Raw genomic sequence first — 20,715 nt, 5'->3', positions numbered from 1 at the left:
TAAGCCTCTCATGCCACTTGGGTGACCTCCACTATAAGTGATGCCAGGAGCATTTGGTTCCAGGCACTTGAGCCTCTGACAAAATCAGCCACCGTGTTTAAAAAGCCGGGGGGAGACTTATCTGTCCGCAACAGCCAAGAAGCCAAAATAATTGGAAATGAATATTCTAAGAGGAGCAGGAATAGTGGGCATGTAAAATGTGGTGTGTTTTATTTATTTATTTTATCGAACGCTGTAATTAAAACACAAGTATGGGACATCTTCAATATATCATGGTTCAAAAGTAGGCAACTAAATATTATAACGATGCTACTCTACTACCAGCCTAAACATCCAGACTCAACGCTGTACCAGATAGCGATTGATTTCGTGCAGCCATTTCTTTCGTGCAGAAAGAAAGTGGGTTTGGCTTTCCAGGCTAATTGTCTACTATCGAGGTGCCCTTGAGAAAGAAACAAACCCCGCAAACGAGCTCAAGAGGCGCAACCGTGCAGGGCTGTTTGCACGCCCCATTTGTTTTTTTAAATGTGGTATTTATTTGTATACGGTCATAATGTTGTCCAAAACTTCATTCGTTCATTCATTCATGCGTTTTACATAACCTACTTATTTACCGGTAATCATAAACAATTGGCAATATATTTTTAATGCGGCGTTTGTGTCAAAGATTCCAGTCGTCATCCGGACCACAGGTGGCAGTAGTGCGCACACATTCAAAAAAATAGATCCTTCTATCTTCAACCGAGAAAGATTCTGCCAAACTGCGTCATTAAATATGACGTCACGGGCCTAGTTTTGTTTTTAATCAAAGCTTTTGATAAGCTAGCGTTTGTTAGCATCTCCTGAGGACGAGACAGACTTGACACATAACAATGGGTATCGAAGACGAAGCTGACCGGACGCTTTTTATTAGGAATTTGGATTCACGAGTGACGGAGGAGCTTTTATTCGAGCTATTCTTACAGGTGATGTTTTCTTGCAAGATCTGATCGGTTGCGTGTGCTAGCTGGTAGCACCACCCCGTCGTTCGAAAGAGATCTTCGCTAACGCTAAATACCCTCGCGGTAAACGTAGTTCGCTTCCAAAGTCAGATTGAAAGTCTACGCTATGAGCAAACAAAAAGAACATGTTTAATTTAAACTACGTTAGCAAAACATGCTAGCATTGGCTATTTAGCCACGACATTAACAAAACTCTCTCAGCAGGCAGGACCTCTCATCAAAACCAAAATTCCAAAAGACGGCGATGGCAAACAGAAAACGTTTGGTTTTGCCGTGTACAAACACGAGGAGTCGGTGCCGTATGCCATGCAGCTCCTAGACGGAACGTTGCTGTTTGGTAGAACGATCCATGTGCAATTCCGATCAGGTATGTTAAGTTTGCGCAAATGCCGGTTGTTTTTCCATACGTAATTTATGCAATATTCATTACCCCACCGCAGATAATAATAAATTTCAATATGCTTTCGGGGCATTACGTAGATCAGCCAGCCAAACAGGTGAACCCAAGGTGATTTTTATGGTCATTTTTACCTGAACGCAAAGTAAATTTGAAGCTGTACTTGAACCATTTAGAATATTAACATAGTTTTGGTCTCTTTTTGACGATAACACTGAAATTTCCTCCTCAACTGTCAGAATATGTTAAAGTGCTAATGGCACTGAATTATGGACGTTTGAATACACAAAACAAGGCGGATTTTCGCCCAAATGTTTTTCCCCCCAAAAAATCTGCCTGGAAAATTAATGTTGTGTGGTGGACTGGATAACACAATCACAGCTCGAAGGCTTCCCCACTTCCTTTTCAAGTTTGACAATAATGTTAAAGAAAATGAACATTTTACACAGAAAATGAACATTTTACACAAGTTTTCTCAAGGAGAACCAAAAGGTCCAGGCGAACCAAAAGTATGCTATTTGGGTGATCCTTTGCAAGTATGCAACCATGGTCACATACTTAGGGGAAAAGGCTGCTATTCTGGAATGCTTCAACATAAAAAAATTATCATGAATTCTAATGAAAAGTAAAACTTGGGTCTATTTTTTCCCACGTCCAGATTCATTCCAAATATTACTGAAAGAGGATAAACACACATTTTCTATAAACAAACAGTTGTGCATAGATCGAGTACGAATGAGTATTTTGGTGTAAAGTCCAATTACTTTTTGTATAATCAAAACACAACCAAACAAGCACAAACTAATCATTATTTATATACAAAACTTATTAACAACACTTATAAATTGTTGGCGACATGCCAGTCATTGTAGCATTCCCTACTGGGCATAAAGCAGAGTGCCACATTACTGTACTTGCCTCACTGCACTCACTGCACTCACTGCACCTCACTTCCCCGATTGCCTGTCTACTGTGTGTCTTGTTTTTGAAATCTGTTTTGCCATATTTGAACATCGGAAAAAAAGACACTGTGTGATGTGTGCTCTTACGCACGTGTGCTCTTACACACTGCTGGCGGCTTTGAAAGTGTGGGTGACGCAAGTTACACACATTGTTTTTTGTCGTTCAGGGCAACCGAATAAGTTTTTTGTTCAGAATTTCATTGGCTGTTCAATGCGTAAATCACCAGAAAGCTTAGCAAGCTTGGTTGTGACTGGCACAGATGACGAGTCATCGATATGGAGGGGTGGTACTATTTACGCACAAATTGTTCATTGGTTGTTGTTGAACTGGTGACAAAGAAAAAAGACCTATGTTTTGATACATTGCATGCCTTAGTCATATCTAACGGTTGCAGCTGCTAATACTGTGGCTTTATGGATGTAAGGCTTGGTGTGGACTAAGTATATTACTGGAATACGTTTACTGGACCCTTGTCGACATAACGGGATCGTTTTTGATGGATTATGACATTATCTTGGACATTTATGAGGCTGAAATTGTGGGTCGTGTATTTTGTGTGTGTTTGCGAGCGTTTGACTTAAATGCTCGCTGAGCCTGCAGATCTGATTGTGTCTTATAATGTTGGGCATCATTGAAATCTCCGGAAACTCAGTTTTGTAACCATATATAACATGCCCGGGCAACGTTTTGACGTGGTGACGTAAACCCCAGATTATAACTGTCCCGCATGGACTTTTTTTTTTTCGACACCATTTCAGGCAGCACCCACAGCAACAGTCCTGGGAGCTCGAGTCCTTCCAGTGCACCTGATCCCCACGGACTGAGGTAAGGCCATCCTTGAAGTGCTTTAAGATCAAGCCGCCGCCACGGGTTCATGTCGCTTTTGTGTGCTTGATGAGCGGATAAATATATGATCATTTTGCTCTTCCAGGATGCCGCCGCAGTTCACGTCTCCTCCGTACACTCCACCAGCTCTAATGCAGAGGTCCTTTTCATCCCCAGATAGTCTGCAGAAGCATGCCATGGTAAACCCTCTTATTTTCCAGACTCCATAAAGATGAAAGTTCCGCCTGTATTTGTCCATGTCGCCATCCAATAGGAGATGTGTTAATTCTTCTTCTCCGTTCCAAGATGAACATGATGTGTCAGCAACAGATGCAGCAGCTTCAGCAGTTGGCCAACAACTTCTCCAAGATGCCGAGGCATCAGTCTGCAGGGGGTGCAGGCAGCTTGAGGCAGTTTGACAGCGCCCCCTACCAAACCCACTCGTCCCAGACTAACAGCTGCAGAGGGAACCAGCGCTACGATGACGACGCCCACAGGCAGCAGCACCACCACAGGAACAACTATCACCAGCAGAACGCCTGGGGTCACCATGACGGCCGGGGCGGCAGCAGGCACCGTGACGACAGGAGCGGTAACCGCGGTTACCAAGATAGTAGGTGGAGACGCTACTGATGAGAAGGAAAGAGACTCATTTATGATCACGTGGACGATATCTTTCGAGTGTATATACTCAGGTTGATTTGTACATGAACCGAAAAGATTTAGTATCTTAACCCTGTTTTTGTTTTCTTTTACTTTTATAATGTTTTTAAATTTCTACGTATCAAGTGGCCCATCTCGTAGACCACATCTGGCCACTGACAGAAATGTGATTCTTGTTTAAGTTGACAGAAAAGGACATGTCTTGGCCTTTTGGCCCCTTTGTATTATGTAACAAAAAAAGTAATCATGGTGCTAAGTAGTTGTACAATGTTCAGGTAATTTGCAAAAAATCTGTATTCCACCAGCACCACTTCTACAGTGTTGAGCTCACTAAAAATGTTCCTTTTTTTATTTTTTTAAATCTTGATTTTGTAAGACAAACTGGTGATGTTTTAAAGCCTTGATGATTATAAACAGTTTGGCTTAACATGTGTGTCCTCTTTCATCACTGCGCAAACTATTGTACGCTGTGAGGCTGCGTGGAGCGCGTGGCTTTATGTGCGCCTATAAATGGCCCACTGTGTAACTAATATGCTTGTGCAGCGGGTTAGGAAGTAATCTACAGGTGGCGCCACGCATATCCTTTCAATGAAGCCAATTACCACGGTAAACGTATCCCAGCCACATGATCAGCTACTACATGTCACCTTTCTATTTAGGATGTTTTCAAGCCTCGACGCGGATTTGTCACCCACTCTGTTCACTCCCGACACGTGCAATTAGACGGAGGTGTTTCTCGTAACCCCAACGTGGACGCAGACCAGCTATTCTGGGACAATCCTCCTGGAATAGGAACCGCTTTGATCCGCCTCATCTCATGTTGCTATCGTTCTCTTCGAATCCCTGCCCAGGTGTCCCGGCAACAAAAGTGATGATCACATCCCATAACAACCAACGCCGAGGTCATAATCTCGCCTTCCGAAAGTGCTTAAAGCCGCCAGGAACAATTGAAGCGTCAACCTCATGTGGCACTAAAGGTGCATTTACACCCTCGTGTGTGCTCTAATCAATTCTATCCTCTGCAGGGCGTCAGGCGGAAGGCCTTCATTATTATTACTGGGACACATGTGGTGGTATTACTGCTTTAATTGCTTGATCTGGCTGGCGTCTCCTGCTCCGAAGCAGCCAGATTAGGCAGCTTGCTAGCTACTGGATCCACTTAAACTCCACCACACCCCAATGAACAACATCACACCCCCAAGCCTCAATGACCAGCCTCCATTAAAGTACGTTCGTATGTTATGATGGTACTTCCTGGTAGCCGAATGCTCTTTGCTACTTGATAGCTACATGACTATTTGCAGGTAATAAAATCAGATGCACCTACACAAAGAGGTCCAATTAAACTAAGCTAAACTATAACTAAATAAGATTGTGAGAGGTTTTTTTAATTTTTATTTTATTTTTGTATGGTGTTGTGCTGGTGTACCTAAATAACTTGAATTATTTCACATTTGCTGGGCGTACTATTAGGTACACCTGTACACTAGTCTATTGAGGTCCAATACAGAGGTATAAACTTCCTAATGAGTCTGTCACATGAAAATTATTTAGATGTGTTTTTTTTTTTTTTGTAATTTAATAGTGTTTTTTCGTGTGTGTGTGTGTATATCTCCTTACATTTCGCAGGTGTCCCTAATGAAGTGACCACCGAGTCAATATTATGACTGCAGTGTGCACAGCTGCAGCAGTTTTTTTTTTCTATAGGGTAGCTCCAATTTCTTGTCTTTCTCGTTACCTATGCAGAACGGAAAGGTACCATGCATTCATTTGACTTATTTACTTAAAATGAGAAACACTGTTCAGTCACAATACATTGTGCACATTGCTTTATCATTATTAACTGAAAACCTGCATGTAAATGTCAGACAACTTTGGCTGAAGACAAATCTATGAAAATGAATTAACATAAGCCGCTTTATGATCCTTAAAGCTGGCTGAACCACTTTCCATCCGAAAAGATCGGAACTAAGCCTGTTTCCTCCATATATTTATTTTATCGTTCCGTTTTAGTAATCGTTAAAACACAATTGCCATAACTGAATGTAATTTAAATTAATAGATTTAAACGCGTATTAAAATTATTAGGCTATTGTGAGAATGTTGAATAATGAATGATTTTAATAAGACGTTTTCACTGTAGAAAATCGCAAATTTGCCCTATAACGTTACGAAAAATAATTATGCTGATCAGCTTTGATTCATACCAATAAATATCAAAAACGCCCTGGTTAGCACTTAAAACCGCAATTGCAAACATTTGTTTTTGTTTTATTTTTATAGCAGAGTCAACGAATCGCTGAGCACTTGGTCACGGCAGAATTTCTTTTATTTATCTTCATCATTGTGCAAATGGGCACAACATCCTTGTAAAATTGTGTTAATTGCATACTAAATCCAATTAGAATTGACACTAAACAAGTTCATATGGGTTCGCATGTTTTCATTTCAATGCTGCAAAATAAAAACGAAAAAAAATAAAATAAAATAAAGGACCGATTGAAATGAATGGAGCTCGTCGTCCGCTATTGCTTTCGATCGCGACAGTCCATCAGAGGAGGGCGGAAACAGATGGAGGAAGCATGACAGAGAGACCTCGCGAAAGAAAGAGAGAGAGAAAGAGAGAGAGAGCGAGAGAGAGAGAGAGGGGGAAAGATCTGTGTACGTTTATATAGAAGTGGATGTAAGTGAGGCTCTCAGTCAGCTCATCTCCAACATATCTTCTCAACGCAAAATGCGAGTAGCAGCCTTAGTGGTGTAGTGCTCCGACTTCTCGCCCGCCCTGCCTCAAAGTCTTCCTGCACTTGTTTCGAGCCTTCACACACAGGGAGCCAGCATGCACTGTCAAGCCGAGGTGAGGCTCTCCTCCCCCGGCCAGCTGAAGGCTGCCAGGCGACGCTACAAGACCTTCATGATCGACGAGATCCTCTCCAAGGAGGCTTGTGATTATTTTGAGAAGTTTTCCCTCTACTCCGTGTGCCCGTCGCTCATCGTCCGACCGAAGCCTCTTCACTCTTGTTCGGGTAAGAGAAATAGGCATTGCGCTCACTTGATTCATTCATAGAAAACTCCAAAGAGGTAGCCCAATTCAGCGCGTGGCAACGTTTACGCACGCTTTTACGCACGACAGGCCATCTTAATATTTACTATATTTTAATGTCCTCTTGGCAAACGCTGATTCATGTAAAAAGTGACGTGTGTCATACAAATTTGGCAGATTAAAAAAATAAAGATTGTTGCAATTAAGCATTTTAACCACCGTGCAGACTAATAATTATTGTTTTTGTTATAGTTCGTTAATTAAACCCAATTATTATTTCATTGTATATAATATCAGTGCTCCAATGAGTTCCACATCACTGTCATATAGACCCACCTCGGGAGGTCATAAATCACGCCGTGCAGTTAAGTGTTCCGTATGAACATCCTTTGTGCTCCGGGGGGCGTCTGATGATTTGTTAATTATTCGCGAAAGTTATTGAAGTTATGCTTAGGAATGATATCTCAGAGCATCTAACTGAGCTACGATTTCTATGCAAGTTTTAAATGACATTTTACCTTTCAATGAAACCTCTTGCAGGTATATGATATTATACTTGAATGAAAACGGCCGTGTTTTTAAAAATCGTGAATTATAAACGCGCAAAAATAGTCGCAAAAAGGCAATACAAGCTGGAGTGATCATAACACTGTATTGCATATTAGAAATGTGCATAGATAGATAGATAGATAGATAGATAGATAGATAGATAGATAGATAGATAGATAGATAGATAGATAGATAGATAGATAGATAGATAGATAGATAGATGGATAGAGAAATAGATGGATAGAGAAATAGATGGATAGACATGTCAAGACCAACTCATTAACTGTGGTATTCTAAATAGCTTCCATGCAGTCAAAGGCTACTACTGCCTGTTCCACCAACCATTAAAGCTAATTGCTCTAAAGTCTGCAATAATAACCAGTGCAACTTGATGATGCCAGTGCTGGTGGGGATGGGTGGTGGTGGCGGTGGGGGATACAAAAATAGGAGGAGTGATCCCCCCATCCCTGATATGATGTATACGGAAGGGCATTATGGCTGGCAGCCTGGCACTACACGGCTCGCATGGATAGAGTAACCTGCTTCGGGGCACTGGAACACGGTGCTCACTTATTCGGGGCTGCGGGGGTGAGAGACACACTATATTCTCCAACATCTATTGCCTTTGGGGCTTGATATAGAAGCTATCAGGCGGACGTGGGCCTCAGCAGTGAAAGTTTGCACTGAATTTGAGGACTTGATGGATGTCGTGACCACCTACTGCCAGCAGATGCCGCTAAAGGACATAGGTGTCAGAAGAACCCGACAGTTGAGAGCTGAGAACCAACTGTTGCTTTTGGGTTGCTTGTCTGTTCCCTTGCCAGTTCCTCAATCACATATTATTATTTTGCACATAAATGACATATGGATTAGTAAATGCATTTTAAAAAGCAAAACAACATAATGGCAGCTCCCTTTATTTTTTATGGGAGACTTAGGGCGGAGCTTTCAGTTGAACATCCACTGTGACCTAATCTCACCTGTCAGCATGGTGAAAAATCCCATCAAAACAAGAAAAGTGTGTTTGTGCTTGCGTTCATGCGCTGGTTTTTGTACAGGCTCAAAGTGAAATCCAAGCCAACAAGAGAGTTTTCATCCCGTCTTAAAGCCTAAATCTGTGTCAGACAATAAAGCTTCCCATTAAGCATAATGCTGCCTTGTTAGGCTTGATTACACCCATGTCAACACATACAGACAAGTATGTGCACACACACGTATTCGCCACTTTTCAGTTGAGATTAACTTTGATCAGCACAACATTTCCACATAACCAACTACCATAAATAACTCGAGAGCTATATAGTGTTTTAAAGTGACTTAATGATTGATGTTTTTTCTTACATAGATTTACGCTCTTCAAATAAAGCGTGATTTCAATCAGCTGCATTTCAAGGAACAAAATAATTAAATTAATACATTAAGAGAAACACTCGTAGGATTATATTCACATTTTAATGCCACAATTTCATGCATTTTATGGAGCATGACTTCCATGCCCATTAGAATAGTTTCAACAAAATAGTTCAGAAAATATTTTAATTCATGCAGAAAACGGCACTGAACAATGACACAAAATGTAAACAAATGATGCTTCACCATATACAGTAACAAAAAAAAACCCCAACCCTTTTCTACATGATAAAATTGGTGTAATAAGTATTGATGGTATACCGTGGACAATAAAATAATAAAGATATATTAAATGCTAGCCTGTTCTCAAAAGTATTTAATAGGATCTTGTACAAAAGGTCAACAATTTAGAGATACATGCTGCATTACGAGTTTTTCTTTAATATCCCTCCGTACGAAAAATAAGAAATAAATTAAACAACAAAATTGACTTTAATTGCATTTGTGGATTAAAGAAAGATAAAGATGGTATACTGAATATTTATTCAATCCCTGCCAAAATATTTTAACAATAATAAATTGTTAATAGCTCATGGTTTGATTATATACAAATACTACTTTTTATCACCACCAAAAAACACTTATACATATATATATATATACACGTGTGTGTGTTTTTTTTTAAATTCCTCCCTCCCCCCACCCCAATTTTTTTTTTCTTGATCAAAGTAAAAAAAACTGACAACATTTTGTCGATACATGCTTTTTCGTCAATATTCTGGATGGTTGTTTGAACGCTATATGACGAGCCGAAATTCTTTTTGGGCACAGTCCAACACGCATATATTTGCACTTCAAGTGTACTGCTGGAAAATATTCAAGCTCAAAATATAACAGAGTGCTTTTTGTCTGCTTCCCTTCTCAATTCTTGTAAGAACAGTCACTTGACAAGTATGTACATTTCCAATGGAGGAAATGTTGTTGATAGTATCTGTAATAAAAGGAAATTGAACGTCTTGATCTATTCTTAGCCGTAATGGTTACCGTAAGCATTTCTTACATAGCGACCTTGATTATCAAGCGTATCTGTTGCACTGGTGCTCTTTGCAGTTCCTTAAACAGTTTATTTGTAGCCTATTGACAGGACGTGGCGCTTGTCAACAGCGTGTCAGATGCGAGCTCATGCTGTCAGTGGAAAGTCACCAGTGACGATAACATTCTCCTCTTTTGCTCCTTCTCTTCTCAGCTCTTTGCTGACAAGATGTCTTCTCATTCTCCGCAACCCCCCCGGCCCCGAATCTAATCCCCCCTTGTGCCGTTCAACAGCCTCAGTAGCAATACAACTCGTATGTTTTTTGTTTTTTTTTACGTGATATCGTAAGTGTCAGCGGAGGTGATTCATAGTGAGAAACACATTGTGATCAAATGTAAGTAGTAGCTGTGTACACAAATACCAAAAAAAAAAAAGATCTTGTCCAGGCCTGTTATAACGGCAGCAATCTCATGTTGGAGGATTAGTATGACCTCAGCATCTTAACATGATGTCATCGTCAGTTGCAGGTACTGTCTCTTCGTGTTTCTGCGTGCATCTATGTCTGTATGTGTCTGTGTGTAGAGAGCAAGCAGGTGTGCCCATACGGTGGATGTGCTTATACGGAGAATGCACGGTTTGCTCGGCGTTATACAGTCTGTAAGCATCTTTTATAGGTCTTACTACAACGCAAGACAAGTCCTGCTCATTCCTCCTTAAGTGCCCCCGTTTGTCATCGGATTTTTTTGTGTGAATACAATCCACCCATATAATCCATCCATTTATTTATATTCGCTTGGGCTTTCCATCACAATTGGGTGGGCACTCCGTCAGAATGACGGACCGGTCTGTCAGTCCGTCACTGACGGTTGCCTGTTTTGCTGACAAGTGACGAATGATGGGACACCTTTTAAAAATGACGGGCTGACTAATGACAGAAGTGGGTTTTAATCCGTCAGTGTCTTCGTCATTAACCGCGACGTCCCATCACTGACAGACGCCCATTTTTCTGAGGTTTTAGGGGGACCGCCTTCTGACGGACTAGCTGACGGACTGATGATTACAATTCAGTTTGTCACAAAAAAGGACGGACTAACAAATGATGGACGAGTACCCTGGCCGCTGACGGATGACGAATGACGGACCAGCAAAATTTTGTGAAATGCCCACCTCTTGTCAGCAAAACTCAGATACAGAAATGCTCACCTGAGCCGCCAGTACCGCTGTCAACAGTCACAAAGTTTCATTTTACTTCCGGGACGACTGCTATTGTGTTGTTCAAGAGGCTGTAAAGATGTTTCTGGCAGATACGGTGTGACATTGACTTTCATTGACCATTCAATCAACTAAACCTCTTGCTCACCCTCTTCCCTTCTCTCCCACTGGCTCCAGACAAGTGTTACTTTTTATTGATTCTGGCGTCTCGCTGCTTTGTGTGTGCTCTGATAGAGGGCAAATTCGACTATGCGTGCACATGCATGACTGCATGCAAGAGTGAGAGATCACAGGAGAGGTACAATTGAGTTTATTGCGATTTTTGACGTTTTTTTTTCTTTTCTTTTTTTTAACAGCTGATTCAGTGTGTGCGTGTACATCATCCAACATGTCATCTGATCATATTTAACGTCCTCTGCGAAATAATCATTCATGTGAAGGGTCGAGGAGAGTGGTGTAAAACACAAGACTGCGTCATCGGGGTCAGTGCCCTTTACTAGAGCGAGGTCAAGAGTAAAACACTTTTCATAGAAAACGCAGGGCAATTAATAATTGAGCAATTACGCGCGGTCGATAACAGCATAAAAGGTTCCTTTAAACTTACAGTGACCTGCTCTCATCTGTTGCTCCCGTGTTTATTACATTGTATATGTGACTTACATGCTATGTTTGTACGTGATGTTTCAGGCTCCTCTTCACTACGTGCCTACCCACTCCTCTCAGTCATCACACGGCAGCCTCCAAACCACCCAGGCCACCTAACGCACACACCTTCATCCCCGGTTGGAGTGCCACCCCGCCTCCCCCTGCTGTCGCCGCAGCACGGCCGAGGCTCCGAGCCGTCGCCCAGCCAAACGCCCCTCAGCATTAGCAGCGACTCCGAGACAGAGCGCGGCACCCCTCGCCTGAAGAAGCCCCGTCGCAGCCGCACCATCTTCACGGAGATGCAGCTGATGGGCCTCGAGAAGAAGTTTCAGAAGCAGAAGTACCTGTCCACACCTGACAGGTCGGTGTAGTTGATAAGGACAGCCCATTCTCACTCTCTCACTTGTACACTTCTCCAAACAAAAAGTAAAGCGTGCTTGCTTCAAGCTGTTCAAGCAGCTCCTAGATGAAGTCAAAATACATAAACAAATACAAATTAATCATTTTATATTTAAACACCGGAATCCTCAACCCGACTACATAATTTCATCTAACATAAGTCTGCTATCTTACAAAGGTAACAGACAACGAGAAAACCCATAGAGAGGCTAACGGAAATTAGCATGAATGTTATGGCACACTGTAAAAAACAAAAAAAAGTAAATTTTACAAACCAAAATCTGGCAGCTGGGTCGCCAGAATATTTCCGGAAGGAATGTGGAAACATTTTTATCACCTTTACAGAAACTCTACTTTATATTTTACAGACTAAAAATGTTCATGATTACCAACAATAACAGTTTTAGCTACTATCCCTTTTCTGCTGAATTTACTTTAGTGGAATATGAATCGAACACTGTGATTGGCTGGCAACCAATTCAGGGTGTCCCCCGCCTACTGCCCGAAGACAGCTGGGATAGGCTCCCCTCGTGAGGATAAGCGGTATCGATAATGGATGGATGCATGAATTAAACAGCAAAATTCACCTGTTTTTATCCATGTCAGGGGTCGCCTGTTTTCTGAAACAGAGCCATGATTGGTTGTTACCAGAGCCCTGAGCAACTATGATGTTGTTTTCAGTCCACAGCAAGTGGCAAAATGGCCGCTCCCTGAGACGGATAAAAACGGATGGATTTTGCTGCTTGATTCATATTCCACCAACGCAATATTAATCAGAATCCCGTGTCTAGACCAGTGGAGCCGCATAGAACGTTTTATTGTAACGAACATTTTTGACTTGACTTTAATAATAATAAATACTTTAATTAGTAAAGCTGTGGGTGCTTTATGACGGGAGATGAAGTACTTACTTCAGCTGGTGGTGTGCGGGGCTAGCCAGCTAACTAGCTTGCAGCTAGCTCCTTTGTTTCAGTCTGGATAACCTTGGCAGCTCACAAGTTTCACAGCGAATTATTAAGATGAAAACTGTAAATTCTTCACTGAATACGGTCCAAACAGTTACCTCTTACTTGTTTACTGAGTGTTATTTGTAAACTTGACACTTTAAAATTGTAATCCTGCAAATGAATCCCAATTTTTACTAAATGTCTAGCTACTTGTAATCTGGCGGGGGGTTTTCCCCTGTAAATTCAGCGCAAGACAGTTACCTTGTATCCCAATTACATAACACTATACATGTATTCTGTTGCTCGCCAAGATTGATTGTTGGCATTGGGATAAGACCAAAACATTTTTCAATTAGGCCTACCACGCGATTGCTGCCTACTTGGTGCTTCCAACCCTCTCACACATATTGAATGGGGTGGCTGTTTCTCTTACTGACCATATGAGAATGCCCGTTATTTTTTCTATACTCTACATTTATTCTATATTTCAATATTTGGGTTACCTTACTACCTGCATTCATCCATTTTTTTTTTTTACAGCACTTGTAATCATTATGGTCACAAATGAACTGGAGCCTATCCCAGTTGACTCTGGGCGAGGGGTGTGGATGTTGGTATATACAACCTCATGCAAGAGCATTTCCATTGGCATACAAGCATCACTCAAGTGTGGCATTTTGATAAAATGGATAGCTGCCATTGGGTACATTTCCAAAGTACAACACATACACGTACACACAACTTCACAAAGCCGCAAACGCAATTATCAAGCGATGGTTAAAAGTTAACGTCGTAATTTTATTTGTCCCGTGGGGAACGTCTAGCATAATGTGAATTTTGGCCCTGCCAGAGTATTACCTCAGCATTCCAGTTCAGACAAGAGTAATGTTTTCACCCCGGAGCTCTTTAATGGTAAAATAAAGAAGAAGTGGAAAAAAAAGAAACACAGCCGCATTCATGAAAAAAGGGGATGGTGGCCAATGCAAGCAAATGTATTAAAGTGAATTACGACAAATGTTTCCAACACGTGCAGGTGTATATAATAGACACTTAGCTTCATACAATAAAATTACCTAAACTATGCCACTTTTTTTTTTTTTTTTAATCTGGAGCTTCATGTTGTTTATATGGTATTTGGGCCTTGATGTAAAGTTGGGCAATATTTTAACATTAGATTGTTGGATATGTACCAAAGACACCTTTACATTCCTGCGTACATGCATGCTTGAACATTTATTTGGACAAATGTGTAAATCTATTAAGGTGTATCTAATCTAAATTGGTGGAAAATCCCTTAATGTCATATTACCTGTAAATATCTCAATTTAACTTGGCCACAGGTGTTGGAAAAGTTCTTCTTAAATCATATCGCCACTGGCAAAATAGCTCAGTGAGCAAAACCCCCTTTTCTGTACGCATGGCTGGACCATAATTGTGTCTTGACAATAATATTGCATTCCAGCACTGATATGAAAATTGAATAAGCACATCTTAAGAACCTTATGAAAGGTGTGATGCTCCAATACAGTATATCAAAACATTACAACTATAAATTGTGTACTTATCTTCCTTTTTGTGCTTCCATGCATTCCGACTTATTGTACTGAACAGCCTGGACAAAAATAAGCATACTAATGCCATCAAAATGGTCGTCATTGTGTTCCTCTTCACCAGAGAAAAGAAAACAGAACAAAAAAAAACCCATCAAAACCTGCTCGCAGGTGAAGTTGATTCTTAATTTAGATGGTAAAATGAGAAGATTTTTTCTGTTTCAACATTGCTATCCGTGATGCATTTTTACGAAGTGCTGAGTCGATGAGAAATAATGTCACTTTTGTTTGAACATCTACATTGTGGCCCATTTTCGTCTTCCAAATAAAATTGTATTGTATTGTATTATAGTCCTGTATAATCCATTAAATTAATTCATTTTTACAATCATTCAGGATTGTCACATTTATGAAAAAAATACGATGACATCTACCACACCCAAAAACTGTTGGGTTAAAAATAACACAATTTCTGGTCAAAAGTGGACCGATCCACTAATTGGGTCAATTTGACCCACCTTCTTGCGTTGGTTTGACAAAAAAAGCCCAATTTTTTGGGGTTGTTTTGTCCAAAACTACCTATTTTTTTTAGCTGGGTCAAATTGCCTCAAGTAGTGGATCGGTCCATTTTTGACCCAAAATTGTATTCTTTTCAACCCAACTGTTAATAGAGTGCCCACACCTCCGCGGAGCACCGAATCTGTTTGCATGCATCTCAATCAAATCGACCAATATCGCGTTTCACCACTTGCGCCACGAGTAAAACGTGGTTTTAGGTAGTCTAAAGTTTTGTCTACATTTTTACCAACAAATTGGCAGGTGCCCCGGGTGAGCGGAATAGAAAACGCCCTCGGTCTGCCGGAACACCAACCATCGCGCAGTGCAGCCTACCAAATTCACAAAAATGCCAAACTAGACTTGCCCCGGCACAAAAATGAAATTGCGCCCATTTTTTCGCCGAGCGCACGGGTACTAGTCAACAAAACTACGCCCCCGAATGTTAAAACAGACATTGTTTTGTTTTTGAACAATAATGATTTTATGCAATCTCTCTGCTGTCATCATCATTAGCTTCATGGCAACAGCAATAATTATGTTTGGTTACACCCAAGACTAAACGGTTAGTCACAGCCCCAAAGGAAGTACTTAGTAATAAATACACTCAATTGTTTCTGCAAAACAAAGAGTCTTTAGTAAGTGAGCTGTTTCATCTTCGTTACTTCTTTCCTTTTTTTTTGTTTCGACTTGGACACAGTAAGTACCACACACACTTGTTTGGATTCCCTGATTCCAAAAGACTTTGAACAGAGTAGAACAAGAGGAAATCTCATTTCTCCCCTTCTTGAATGAAAGGCTATCCGATTACATGCCAGACAGTAGCCTTGTTAGTCATGGACCAAGCACATGTGGTGGATGCATTTACTATTTCTCTAAGCAGCCACTTATTAAATGAGTGATCTTGGTGCAGATGTTTAAAAACACTGCGAGTGCAAACCTGAAACGACTCTTGTTAAATGAAACTGCTATTGACAGAGTCATTCGAAACCGAGCATTACTGTATTGCTTTTTTAAGGCGCCAATTGTGATCATTTGATTTTGTTTCAGGTTAGATTTGGCACAGTCCCTTGGCCTCACACAGCTTCAGGTGAAGACGTGGTACCAAAACAGGCGCATGAAGTGGAAGAAGATGGTAAGTGATATGACATTATATATGCTTTTACTGTAGGTTAAGTGTTCAAATGTTAGATGTGCTACTACTGTGCGCCAATCAAAGTACACTTTTAATCCAATTTTCCCATTTGAAATCATGTAAATAAAACTGAAACTATTGTTAAACGCTTTTAATGGTGAATGCATTTTTAAAGGAACATTTTAAAGTGGAAGTCAACCCCCCAAAATTATTTGCAATAATATGTTCTATGCATCTCCACTAGTCTAAACATGGCATTCTGATTAATATTTTGTATGAGGAATATGAGTTAAGCAGCAAAATCCCCTTGTTTTTGCCATCTCGGGGGGCGGCCATTTTGTCACTTACTGCCGACTGAAAATGACACTTGCTCGGGGCTCAGGTAACGACCAATCACGGCTCACCTGTTTTCTGAAACTGAGCCATGATTGGTTGTTACCTGAGCCCTGAGCAACTGTGATGCCATTTTCAGTCGACATAAGTGACAAAATGGCCGCCCTATGAGATGGATAAAAATGGGTTGATTTTATTGCTTAACTCATATTCCACAAACGCTTTATTAATCAGAATGCGTGTTTAGACTAGTGGAGGCACATAGAACATATTATTGTCAAGAAAATGTTTGGTTTGACTTTCTCTTTAAGAGTCGTAACCCTCACACAAATGTAAGAGTGAGTAAACCGGGTTAGTAATAAAACAATCCGGATAGTTCTGCGTGCACCAAACAACTGACCGACCCAGTCCAGTTCTGTTTATGATTCAATGGTCGTTGTCATAGTAGAAAGTTTAGCAGTTCCACTATGTTTTACATATCGTCGCTCTCCTGTGGAAAACACTTATCTTAACCTTTTTATTTTTCACTTAAATGCGATGTAACGCGGAAACATGATTCATGTAGAAATAAGCAAATGAAAAAAAAAAAATGAAGATAAGTGTTTCTCACATGACAGCGCCGATATGTTTCACATGTTGAGCAGACAGCTTGAAGTGATTAAGATGTACCCATGGGGGCGGGGTCGAAGGAGGGCGAAGATGTGTGAGTGATGGTAACGAAAAAAAGCGAGCAAACACATCGTCAAAGAGGATCAGGTCAACGAGTGAGATTGTTGACTCTGAAGATAAATGGGTGCAAAAGGGGTATCCAGCAGTCATGTCTTCTCTTAATGACTACAACGCATTCACTGCCTTTGACTGCTGGGGCCATTCATTACTAGAACAATCCACAGATGATGTGTGTATTTGTAGGTGCTCAAAGGAGGCCAGGAGGCGCCGACCAAGCCTAAGGGCAGACCCAAGAAGAACTCAATTCCCACTACTGAGGAAATAGAAGCAGAGGAGCGGCGGCTGAAGCAGGAGCAAGAGGAGCAGCTGAGAAAGACAGAGGGCTACGCCACGCCGGCTCACGGAGAAGAAACGGCGCCTCAGCTGGATCCAGAAGTTCTGAGCTCCGCGCCCACCGCCGATCCACCATGTCAAAATGCAGCGAGGGTGACGGAGGGTGCCGATGGGGCGATGCCCGTCCTAATACCCTCAGAGACTCATGCAGAGAGCTAAGCTACAAGAACACACCCAAAGACTGATCCCCGGCCCAAAGCCTGCAAACAAATTGTGCCTCAGGAACACTGTAGACATGTTGCGCTAACAGAGGAGCTACACAAATTTTCAAGGATGAAAATATACTCAATAAATATAAACACAACACTTTTGTTTTCTCTCCCAACTCAAGAAAGATGTCAAATTCTCTTTGTGACAACAAAGGACTCATTTTATTTCCTTTGTATTTGACCTGATTCTGTTTTCTTCTCTTTGCACTCGATCCCTCTGTGGCGACATCTCAGAAAAGACAAAGAAAAAGCAAACCCAGTGGAACGAGGCCTTTGGAGGTGCATTGCGGCAATGTCTCCGAAGAAAAAAAATGCCATCTAAAAAAATGGGAGTAAAAACAGAAGTGTCGGCCTACATACTGTATTATTGCTGAGTGTAAATACATACTTGCAGTTTACGTACTTTTGAGGAAAAATGCTGCGGAGGGCTGGCCAGATTCAAATACTAACCAAACCGTAGCACAACTTGTGAGTTATGCATTTGTCTGGTTTATCGTGCTCCTTAGAGACAGCGTCCGCTCAGTCTAAATTGACCTTTGGGTCAACGTCAGAATGTGAAGACGATATCAAAGTACGTGAGTTTCTTTGCCAATCCCAATTGTGACTCATGGTACGAAAATGAATGCAATGGTACTTTGGCTACAAATGCAGTGTGGTCCTCTATCAAGTAGGCCTTAAATAGTCACAAGACATGAAATAATTTATGTCAACAATATTGATCCGCCGGGCTGCCTCACATGACGCGTGTGCCAAAGTGTTCGGATTTGCCTTACCGTGCTGTAACGACAGTATGTAGCATTATTTCACTGCCAAAAACAAAAAACAAAAAAAAAAAATCACAAATGCTCCAGTGCCTTGTTGGTTTCAGAGGGAAGCAAATATATTTTCGAGTTAATTTCAACCTTGTCATTTGAGTTCTTGTTGAAAGCTTTACAGTGCATATTTGTTCAAGATTATACCTGCAAATACTGTAGAAATTTGTAAATTATAAGATATATGGTCATTTTGATATCGATATATATATATAAATATATATATACTTACAACAGTATTTTTAACTGCTGTTTGAAATAAGGATTATTAAAATAGTTTGTATGTCTAGTGTTGCAGCCGTCCGGGATGTTTTACTTCTCTTGCGGTGTCAGGACGGCTCCTCTTTCTGCCTCAAAAGCCATTAGGAACTTTTAAGCTGTCAGACAGATTCTCCAAAGAAATAAATCACAGCCTCTTTGCCAAAGATTCACAGCAACATTTAAAGTGGCAAACATTTTCAGCCTGCAGGCTTTTGCTGCCTTTAACGGCCTGTAACTGACTTTGTTTCAAAAGCGTTTTTCTGCCTCTGCCTTGCGAGCATTTTTGCAGCTTGAACACAAATCCGACATGTATTTGCAATTGTTTCATATGAAAAATGCAGTATTTTTCTGATGTAAATAATGCTCGTTTACTGTGCTCATTTTCCTTCTTTAAGGTTTGTGTGTTTATATATTTAAATGCACGTAATGGTTACCTATTCAATTCCCCGGTATTATTGTGGCTGCTTTGAGTTTTCATAGATTGAATTCTGTTTTTACATTCAAACCTTCTCATGAAATTCTATTAAAGCGACAGAAATGATTCAATTGTTTGTTGTTGTTTTTGTTCCAAAGTCTTTATTTTTTTTTTTTTGCTTCACGGCATACCAACATTATCCATCTATTTTCACGGGTGAGCTGGAACCTCTCCCAGCTGACATTCGGCAGACCCTGGAATGGTTGTCAGCCATGACAGTAGTAAAGTATAAATTTAGCCCCTGAGATGGCTAAAAACGGTTGGATTTTGCTGCTTAACTCATATTTCATATTAAACATATTGCCTTGTTTCAACTAGTGGGCCTGCATAGAACATATTCTTGAAAAAAATATGAGTGGGTTGACTTTGACTTTAAGTCAGAAAATGCATATTGCTGCGTACTTTTTGGGCAGCTCAGATTCTCCCATTGACTTAAAGAGAAAGTCAACCCCCCAAAGAATCTTCACAGTAATATGTTCTATAGTTTAAACTTGATATTCTGATTAATATTGTCTTTATGGATTATGAATTAAGCAGCGAAATCCACCTGTTTTTATCCATCACAGAGGGCGGCCATTTTGTCACTTTTGTCGACTGAATATGACATCAGAAAAAAGGTGAGCTGTGATTGGCTTAATTGCTTTACTGGTAGAGACAGCACTTTGGACTTTGTATTGAGAGGAGACCTCACCAGATTCCAAATGGATATACCACACTTGAAATAGAAAATATAGGCCTTCTATCTGCTCCCTGTAAGTAAAAGTAAAAGTGTACTTGTGGCACTGGCCCTTATGCATTTGTATTTGAGTACTCTTACTTGAGTACATTTTTTGGCTTCTCTAACTGCCTCTGAAAATTTCACACGGTACATACAGTATGATGATCTCTCACATCACACTAATGTTGCCGTGGAACAATGGTCCGGGTTGGCAATCACTCTTTATGACAATCCAAGTAATTCCGGCTTCTGCAGTAGGCGGAGTAAACGTCGGGGCACGTCAATCCATGCCGCATAAAGCTTTTGAAGCTACATAGTCCTTGCCATAAATTCAAGTGAACAAAGCATTGAAGCACTCCGTGTTTTGACATTGATCACCTTTATCCGGTACAACCGACAGGATGGCCCGTAGTGCGCCCGAGGGCTCCACTCTGACCTCATGCAAAGCAAAGAATGCTCCAAAGTGTATTTTTAGTGCAAAATACCGGACATGGATGATTTCTAAAGCAAACAATGAGGGTTAGCACTGAGTGATGTATGCTGCGCTTTAACGCCTTGTGTAAACACTCTTAATGTGCATC

General features: G+C 40.8%; 2 protein-coding genes across 2 annotated transcripts; both read left to right on the top strand.

The window, feature by feature from the left end:
- The first annotated feature begins 760 nt into the window (after positions 1-760).
- Positions 761-4,276, top strand: rbm7 (RNA binding motif protein 7). Its single transcript, XM_086036848.1, has 5 exons — positions 761-965; positions 1,206-1,368; positions 3,120-3,186; positions 3,293-3,386; positions 3,493-4,276. Exons 1-5 carry the CDS (start codon positions 873-875, stop codon positions 3,817-3,819), a joined length of 744 nt encoding a protein of 247 aa, XP_085892974.1. The 5' UTR covers positions 761-872; the 3' UTR covers positions 3,820-4,276.
- Positions 4,277-6,546: 2,270 nt separating this feature from the next.
- On the top strand, positions 6,547-19,395 carry barx2 (BARX homeobox 2). The gene is made up of 4 exons (XM_086035960.1): positions 6,547-6,872; positions 11,721-12,039; positions 16,180-16,264; positions 17,510-19,395. Exons 1-4 carry the CDS (start codon positions 6,686-6,688, stop codon positions 17,816-17,818), a joined length of 900 nt encoding a protein of 299 aa, XP_085892086.1. The 5' UTR covers positions 6,547-6,685; the 3' UTR covers positions 17,819-19,395.
- Positions 19,396-20,715: the final 1,320 nt, after the last annotated feature.

The sequence above is a fragment of the Filicampus tigris genome, chromosome 7 (genome assembly GCF_054856515.1).
Source record: "Filicampus tigris isolate MCC_2025a chromosome 7, RoL_Ftig_1.0, whole genome shotgun sequence".
Taxonomy (NCBI): Eukaryota; Metazoa; Chordata; class Actinopteri; order Syngnathiformes; family Syngnathidae; genus Filicampus; species Filicampus tigris.
This window is presented reverse-complemented; position numbering and strand designations above follow the sequence as displayed.